At 36.8% G+C, this 9,183-nt stretch overlaps 1 protein-coding gene across 2 annotated transcripts; it reads right to left on the bottom strand.

Moving 5' to 3' along the window:
- Positions 1–2,408: 2,408 nt before the first annotated feature.
- On the bottom strand, positions 2,409–8,891 carry LOC110698739 (probable LRR receptor-like serine/threonine-protein kinase At4g20940). Of its 2 annotated transcripts, none has more exons than XM_021876249.1 (5): positions 7,840–8,891; positions 7,651–7,753; positions 6,331–7,422; positions 4,610–6,154; positions 2,409–3,886 (listed from the first exon to the last, which is right to left on the bottom strand). In XM_021876249.1, the coding sequence occupies exons 3-5, from the start codon at positions 7,388–7,390 to the stop codon at positions 3,303–3,305; spliced, it is 3,189 nt and encodes a 1,062-aa protein (XP_021731941.1). In that variant the 5' UTR covers positions 7,391–7,422; positions 7,651–7,753; positions 7,840–8,891; the 3' UTR covers positions 2,409–3,302. The 2 variants fall into 2 exon arrangements, with proteins under 2 accessions (XP_021731941.1, XP_021731944.1); XM_021876252.1 differs by having other exon boundaries at positions 7,651–7,748.
- Positions 8,892–9,183: the final 292 nt, after the last annotated feature.

Below are 9,183 nucleotides of genomic sequence, written 5' to 3'. Positions count from 1 at the left end.
TCCAGCGGATGCGAGATATGTCCGCGACTTCCTTACGCAGACATGGTCACGATCATCTCATCCAACAGCGGGACGGTGATGATGGTCACTCCATCCATTCGCGGTTCGACCCCGGCCAGAGTAGCAGTGGAGGTGATCCTACGTCGCACACAGAGGCAGAGGAGTACATCTTCCACAGTTCTGCACCCTTCAGAACCCAGGAGGACGCATCGTCCAGCCAGCTCACTCCCCCCCCCGCGCCGGAACCCATTCACCACCATTCACCATTACACTCGGCGTCGTCCAAGACGAAGGGACGACAGTGAGGCTAGGGAAGGGTTACACCAAATTGATGAGTAGTGAACGTATTGTATCATTGTTTTGTCCTTTTTCCTGGAATGTTGTATATAACGATTGCATTATCAATATAAGACATGCTGGTTGAATGAATCTGTTTGTGTTTTGAAGTTTTGTTTGCTTATTTATCCAAATCGGATTTATGTCAGTCAAAATAGATCCTTCAGGGCTAATGTACGTTAAACAACAAACATTTGGAATCCATAGTCGAAAATGGGGAAGAAAGGATGGCCCGTGGTGGTTAATGTGGTTGTTCATGGTGGTTTTAGTGTTGTTGGTTGTGGTGGGTGGTTATCGACGGTTGTTGAATGGTTGGGGTTGGTGGTGGAGCTGGTTGAAGTGTTGTTGGAGGTCAAAAGTGGTGGCAGATGGTGGTCGATGGTGGGGGTTGTTGGTGGATTGTGGTGGCAAGAATCATGGCAGGGGGTGGTGGGTGGGGGCAGAAGAAAGTGGCAGATCAGTGGCAAAAGGCTGATTCTGCTGCTGTTTTGCACACCAGCAGAGAAACACTGTCCCAGACAGCGTTTTAGGTTGAAAATAAGACGCTGTCTGAGACAGCGTTTTAGGTACAAAGAAGTTTGTACATAAAGCGCTGTGTGGGACAGCGTCTTTGGTATAACTGTTTTTGTTTTTTAAAAACATTTTTATAAATAAAAGGCAATTACAAAAATTTAAAAAAAACGATAGAAACGCTGTCCCAGACAGCGTTTTTAGGTTGATTTTTTTTTTTAAAAAAAAAACCAGGCATAAAACGCTGAGCGAGACAGCGTTTTAGTCTGGAAGCTTAGTTTGGTAAATACTTTTGCCACGGACCATTTTGGTTAATATTTGCCAAAATTGGCTCACTTTGGAAAAACGTCCTAATGCGCATGATGAACGTACATAACTAGCCATGTGTGGAAAATAGGTTAAAAAGTAAAAATGTCCGCATTATTTATAAGGATCATCTCAAAATTTTTAAAAGATAGGGAAAAAAAAAAAACTACGTTGATAAAAAAAAATACCACGTATGTGATTCGCATGCATAAATAGGGGTGTATATGTAAATAGACATTTTTAGGGATATAATTGGCATAACACCATTCATAAGCGTTTAGTTAAACTTTTATAAAGGTAGGGAAGAGTTACGACCTTATTTTTACTTATTTGATTTGATTGTCTGATTCTTCTAAGTTTTGACATTATGTGTATGGTAATTGGAGTAATACGGAGTTGTGGCATTATGTGTATGATATCAAGTAGAGTAATATGTGTTTTCATAATTTTTTTATTTAATAATTAAAGATATTTAACGATAAAAAATTGCACATAAAACGACAAAGGGCGTTAGAATTTTTTTTTTTTAATCTGATAAGTAAAAATAAGGTGAAATTAACCTGGCCTCATGTGAGCGTGGGGTATTCGAGTGTACAAACACATCATATACTCATAAGTAGTTAAGTACGAAATATGTAGCTTTAACTACGAAGTATTTTTGTTAAAGGGATTATATTTTTGTTAAAGGGATTATACAGTAATATACACTCATCTTATTTAAAGGGTTGTTTTTTCTCTAAAGTTGCCCAACATGTTGCATTTTTTATAAAGAAAATACACTTCTATGAAAATAATTACGAGTATTTTGGCTGAACTAAAGAGAATCCCAAAACAGCATATCTAAAAGTTGATTCAATTCCCATTTACCTTTAGGTTGTATAATGCATGAGGATGTAATAGACGTGGCAATGGCACGTCTGATCCCCAAGCTTTTCCTCTTTTTTCTTTTTTTTTTTTTTTTTTGAAGCACCCCTTAGCTTTTCCTAATTGTTAATTTTCTTTCGGGGCCTAACCCCTCTTGCACCCAATAAAAATGAAAAATTATCTTTGGACAGAATCTATCGTCTTAATACCTCGTCAACAAGATGTTTTTTTAGAATTATTATTGAAAAAAGAATTAATTTGAATATATTTGAAATAACTTCATAAATTATTCCATACAAATTTGTTTTTAGTATTAATTCACTTTCGACTAAAATGTTTGTGACATTATATGATTTTGATCGATCTAACACACATTAACCAATAAATTATTGTTTAATTAGTGGTCTTGAGTTGGTGGCTATAGCCTTATAGCCGTTATAGGCATTAGGTAACCTTGTTACGAGTCTTACGACTTACAAGTACTATGATAAAAAAAAAAAAAAAAAAAAACAGGTTGCACAACATACTGCATCTGATACAATTGAGCTCATAAAGTTAGCCAAGAGTACAAGCAATTTCGTCGACAATATGAAGAATGTGAACTTTCATAGTTTCATGTGACTTTTGAACAAGTCCAACCTAGTTCTCTGCCTGTGAACTTCCATAGATTTCACTGATGAATACCCATACAAGAATTACACCATGCACTAAATAATAACATAATTATTCTCCAATTCAGAATCATAGCTCAGCTGAAATTTAATTGACTTCTCCCTCTCTGTTAAGTGCAAATCCATTCTGTTTTACTTCTTTAACATTCAAGATGGAAGAGGTCCTTGACCAATGCCGTAAAAACCTTCAGGCCCTCAGGCATTTCAATTCAGAATTGCATTGCAGTATCAATAAGAAAACAAGTGCGAAACAAAACAAGGGAGCTGGATTGTAATAAAAACTTTCTGCTCTTGGAATGCCATAGTTAGAAAAGTAAAACTTGCAGCTTTCGGAATCAAGCAAGAGATTTGATTAACAAGTTAAAGGCTTTCACATTGCTAATAAGGTATTCGCAAAGTGATAATTCTTTTTTACATATGGGCATCTAATCTTAATATGCAAACATTGAATGATGGCTCATTTGTACAACCATCATTCAAGAAAACAATTCCCACCGCCTACAGTAAAACTAACACTCAAAAACTGAGGCTGCTAACATATCCCAATTCCAGGAAGATCTAAAAATCAAAATTCCCCAAAAAAAAAAAAAAAAAAAAACTAAAACCTCAAACAAACTAAATGGATGAAAGATCCTCGTAAATAGTCTTGATACCTGGTCTCTCTGAAACTGAGCGTATACATCGTAAAGCAATTCCAAGTACCTCCTTTGACCCCTTGTCTACAGTAGGATTTCCCATTTCTGTAGTCAGGACAGAATCGAAGCAATCAGAGCCCCGTCCTTCAGCAACTCTCAACCGAACCCAATCTGTCAAATCAACACCTCCCCCTTCACCAGAGACAACTTCGCCAGCACATCTTCCAGTCAACAATTCCAACAATACAACTCCGAAGGCAAAAACATCAGACTTGAAAGACGGAAGTGGTTTCTTAGAAGCAGCCAATTCTGGAGCCCGGTATCCTAATACACCAGCATCGAGGATTTGTTCAATTGTTCCAGCTTGAGTCATGAGGCGATGAAGACAGTAATCTGCGACTCGTGCATTGAGCTCAGGACCATCCAATAATATGTTGTTTGCTTTTAGATTACCATGAGGAAGAGCTCGATCAAAATGGAGATAGTTCAGACCACGAGCAACATCTACTGCAATCTTTAGTCTCTGTGGCCAAGTTAATGGTGGACCTTTTCTCCCTGGTCGATCTAAAAAAAAAGTAGTAATTAATAATGCAGCATATAACAGAGATACTATGAACAGCAATTATGAGTTACCATGTACAACTATGCATAAGCTTGAAGATGTCTAAGCAAATAGAAGTATTGCATATTTATTCAAGAGAAAAATATAAGCAGCAATGAATATGAGCATAATTGTAGATTGTAGATCTACCCGAACACATGTTCCATTCAGAATAATAAAATTTTCAAAGGTAGTAGATCTTCATACAGCAAGACCTTATGCATCTCCATCGGACTCAATTACCTGAACATTTTTTCATCACATATAGACACCACATACATTCCAGAAAGTGAAGGGCAAAATGAGGAAAAAGATGCCAACGCATAAATGTAACCTTATACAACTCCCAAAAGTTTACCTTCATCAAAAACAGCGCCCATTTACATATAAGTTTAAGCATGTCAATCAAATAAACTTATAGAACCCGAAGTCAAGCAATCATATGCAACATACTAAGTCAAACCTGGCAACAAATGCAATTATGTTCTATCGTAAGAAGAAAGAAAATGCATGCCACAGTGAAAATAAGAGAGCTAAAATACGCAGGTAAAAATCATATGATTGAATTTTTTTTTTTTTTTTTTTTAATCTATAAAGTTCCAGATTTTCATATCTGATATTCCTCTTTCCCGTTAGGGAGTTAAACTCATTTTCAAACAGATACAGAAGAGAGCACAAGTTATTACCATAAAGAAAGCTTGCAAGACTTCCAGGTGAGACATAATCTGAAAGAATGAGCTTCTCATGCTGGGTAGGTCCCCAATAGTACCCTCGTAATGCAACAACATTTGGATGCCTGATATTCGCAAATTTCTTAGCCTCCTTCGAAAAGTCTTTCTTTGGTTTTGCAACACCTTCTCTTAGCCACTTCACGGTTAAGAACATACCATTTTCTAACGTGGCTCTATAAGACGTTCCATGACTGCTACGACCCAAAACCTCTGCCGGAGCTTTTGACAGCTCCTCGGGTGTCAAAGATACTGTATCATCAAGAAAATACAACTCACCAGCTAGCCGATCAGGTGATCTAACATCAAGTTTGGATAGACTCTCTGCAGCAAAAGAATCTCCAGATTCCGGTGACCAAGATAATTGGCTAGTTTTAGATGGAGAGAAACCTGTTACAGCAGCTGCTTTCTCATCAGGACTCATTATCTCAGATGAGGATCCTTTCCTGGTAGTGGTGATTATGTCCTCAGCTGAAACAACCAAATTCTGGGGATTTTCCCTCCCACCAATGCCTGTGGGATTTGGTGGCATCTTCCTATGGACATCTCTCTTAGTAACATCTTCTGATAGAGGTCTCTTAGAGATACGAATATAATGTATGAAGATGGCAAGCAAAATCAAAATGAAAAAGACCACCACACATGCAACAATAATTATCACTTTGATCAGGGTCTTCATTGATTTCCTCTTGGAGTTTCCACCAGAACTTTCTGGTCCAGGAGGCGCATTGGGAAGTTGTAGCTTAGAATTTCCAGGGTAGAAAGATGAACGGGGAAATACCCTCAAATTCTCTGGAACAACCCCAGAGAGGTCATTATATGATGCATTAAAGCTTTGAAGGTTGCTAGACAGGTTAGTAGGCAAAGAACCAGTAAAGTGGTTCTCAGATAGATCTAAAGAAGTCAGCGAACTCATATCATTCATAGAAGTCGGTAGTGAACCTGAAATATTATTTTTAGCAAGATTAAGCACCTCCAGACCAGTCAGCGACCCAAATCTGTCTGGAAAGTAGCCACCCAAATGATTATCAGCAAGATCAAGCACTCGAAGATCAGACTGGCGTGGGGGAGGAGAGAATTCAATACTTCCAACAAAAGAGTTGCCAGCGAGATGTAATTCTTGCAAGGTTGTCATAGTTAACAAATCACTCTGAAGAGGTCCATCCAACTTATTGAAACTTAGGTCCAGGACACTAAGCTTTGGGAATTGAGTCACAACTTTTGGGAGACGGCTACTAAGGGAATTATGGGAAAGATTGAGATAGTTTAGATGCAAAAACTGAGATGTCGTCTCAGGAACAGGACCTGTTAAACGATTTTGGCTGAGATCAAGGAATTCAATGTTTCCCCATTTTGCCATTTTTGACAAGTTCCCTTGAATTTGATTCTTTGATAAATCAAGGACAGCACAGTCTCCAGTCAACAGTGGCAGTTCACCAGACAGACCATTTGAAGACAGATTAAGTGTCCGCAGCGTAGTAGACATGATGATGCCAATTGAACCTGAGAGACAATAATGACAGTGAGAGAACAGAAGTTATATCAACATATATTTTCTTTAGCAGAAGTTGATTAGCATTCTTATTACATGTATTAAAAGGCAATTATGAGTTAAATCTTAAAGTAACGGATTATGAACCTAAGGATTACTAAAGCAAAAGTTAGATATAGAATAGTACCTGTGAGATTGTTGCCACTCAAATCCAACTCAGTAAGAAGTACAGGATCTCCTTTCAGCAAATCATTAGGAACAAACCCGGAAAACCTGTTGTTGCTCAATCTGAGGACCTCAAGATCATAAACAAAATTGAATTCAGGCAAATCTCCCGAAAACATATTGTAACTCAAATCCAAAACCTTCAGGTTCTCAAAGAGCTGAGTTTGACCAATTAGCGATCCAGTAAGCCTGTTGTGGCTGAGATTCAGATACTTAACAGACTCGGACACGCCAGCCAAGAATTTCTCCTTCTTCGAACCAGAATTCTCAAGTTGGTTATTACTCAAATCGACATGCATAGCACTAGAGAATAGCAAGAACTCATAATCAAGATCTCCATCAAGCATATTTCCATGCAAGTCAAGCACCTCAAGACTTGAAAGCAATTCAAATCCTTTTGGAATCTTCTTTTGGAACTCATTATCAGATAGATTTAGATAAACCAAACTTCCTAGCTTAGTCAATGAAGCAGGCAACGGACCAGACAAGGAGTTCCGGCTCAAATCAAGAGACTCAAGTGAAGTGAGTCCCGAAATAGAATCAGGAATTGGTCCGGAGATGTTGTTTCCAGAACATGTAAGGTTCTGCAAGCTAGCCAAACTACCAATTGCTGATGGTAAAGAGCCGGCAAACAGATTGTTTGAGATATCCAAATACTGAAGCTTATCAAATGAGCCTATATTACTAGGGATATTGCCACTTATGGAATTATTTGCCATTGAAAGTTTAACCAACATGGTAAGATTAGCAAATACACTCAAGTCTGCCGCTGCAGACAGACCCAAGTTATCAAGAACAACACCGGCAACGTGCCCGCCATTACAAACAATCCCATTCCAAGAAGACGGACACCCATTGAAGTCAATGGACTCCTCATTCCATGAATTCAATACATAACCAGTAGGGTCATGCTTAATACCCTTCTTAAATTGAAGCAATGCTATAATATCCGGCGACGGAAGCTGACCCATTGTAGAAACCATATATAGACACATCAAAACTAACCTAAAAAGCCTCATCATTCTACCTCCACACCACTAAGCTAAATTTTCACCTGAAATTGTAAATAAAAATTATACTCAAATTCCTCACATTTTCTGACATTATATTATACAACCAAACATTGCATTATTTCAAACCCTATTCATCAAAAAACAATCTACAAATTGCAATAAGTTAAATGCAACTATCAAAGATCTATAACAAAATCCAAATCCAACCATAAAATAAAAATAATATACAATAAAATAAAAAGAACAGCAAAGGGGTAATTCTTTCTTACCAGAACAGAAGCTTTTGAGCCAAAAAACAATCAAAAAGATCAACAAACTTGCAACTTCTTCAAACTTCCCACATTTGGTGAAAATAACCCAGAAATCTCTGTGCTGTCAAAAGAAAAGCATTTAGAAAATAAAAATAAATAAACATTGAAAAAAAAAACCAGAAATCTCAACTAAAAAATGCCACTAACCCAGAAAAAAGTAGACACTAATGTGGGTAGCAATCAACACCAGCATTGAATTAAATACAAGGGACCCATGAAGAAAAAAATTAGCCCTTAATTACCACATTTACAGCACTTAACACTAATAAAGCTTTAATCTTTCTGCAAAGTTGAGTAATCAAAGGAATACCCAGAAAAACCCCACAAAAAAATTTCAAAACCCTTTTTCCAAAATGTCACTTTCTCTCTCCTTAAGTATCAAAAAACTAAACCAAAGTTATAATGAGGTAAGAAAGAGAAGCCCACAAAACAAACAAGAAATGAGAAACCCTAACAATTTCTTTTGTCATTCCTTTTGATGGGTACTACTTTGTTTTTTTTTTTGTTTTTTTTTTTTGTTGATTTATTTTTTTTGTCAGCGGGAAACTTTTTTCAAGAAATATAATGGATTTTTCACTTTTCTCCCCGCCAAAAAGTGAAGACACAAGAACAGCTTAGTGGACGCCAAATGATTTTGTTAAATGCAGTTTATGGAGGGAGGAAGAAAGGGCACTTTTCGGAAATTGAGCTTTTGTGGGTGCATGCAGTGGAGGGTAGGGACCAGTGTAGTGTTGCCACGTACTATAAACTACTTCGTATTTTCTTTACGGTTTTTTAGTACTGGTATAAGTAGTATCGCACTCTTTCCAATTTTTATTAAATATTTGCTTCATTTCTCCCTCCGCGGAAAAATTAATAAAATATGGAGAGAGTAATAAAATAAAAAATTGTAAAAATATAGAGGTAGTGTGGGGTAGGTGAAAAAATAAAAAATTGTAAAAAGCAAAGTAATATTGAGAATTAAAAGAGGGAGAATATGAAATTAATAAAATATGATTTATGTTGAGTCCACTAAACCACTAGGTGAGAGAAATGAATTAAATATTGTAAAAGCTTTCCAAATAAGAAAATGAAGCAAGTATTTTAAAATAGCCGGAAATGAAAAATGAAGCGAGCATTTAAAAATGGAGAAAGTAAAGAAAAACATCATCATATCGGATCAAAATCCCACACGGGTAATTACAATACCACTTGTCTTAACACTTATCGAGCATTCGAGCACTTCATAGTTCATATTAAGTTAGTTCAATCAGGCCATTAGAAGTTGGAAGCAAGGAGAGTGTTGGTGGTAAGATATTAGTAAATCCGTATTCTTAAAAACCATATTTAGTTCACCTTATTTTTGCTTATCTGAACTGGTCTTATCTGATCTGATTTGGTCTAATCTAATCTGATTTGACCAAATCAAATCTTAAGTGTACGATAATCTGTAAGGAAAAACTATATCAACTGGGATCTTGTTAGATTTGTAATAATGTGTATTTTATTAAT

This window comes from Chenopodium quinoa, unplaced genomic scaffold, assembly GCF_001683475.1.
Source record: "Chenopodium quinoa cultivar QQ74 unplaced genomic scaffold, ASM168347v1, whole genome shotgun sequence".
Taxonomy (NCBI): domain Eukaryota; kingdom Viridiplantae; phylum Streptophyta; class Magnoliopsida; order Caryophyllales; family Amaranthaceae; genus Chenopodium; species Chenopodium quinoa.
Note: the sequence above shows the minus strand (reverse complement) of the source record. Positions and strands in the feature narration are given on the sequence as shown.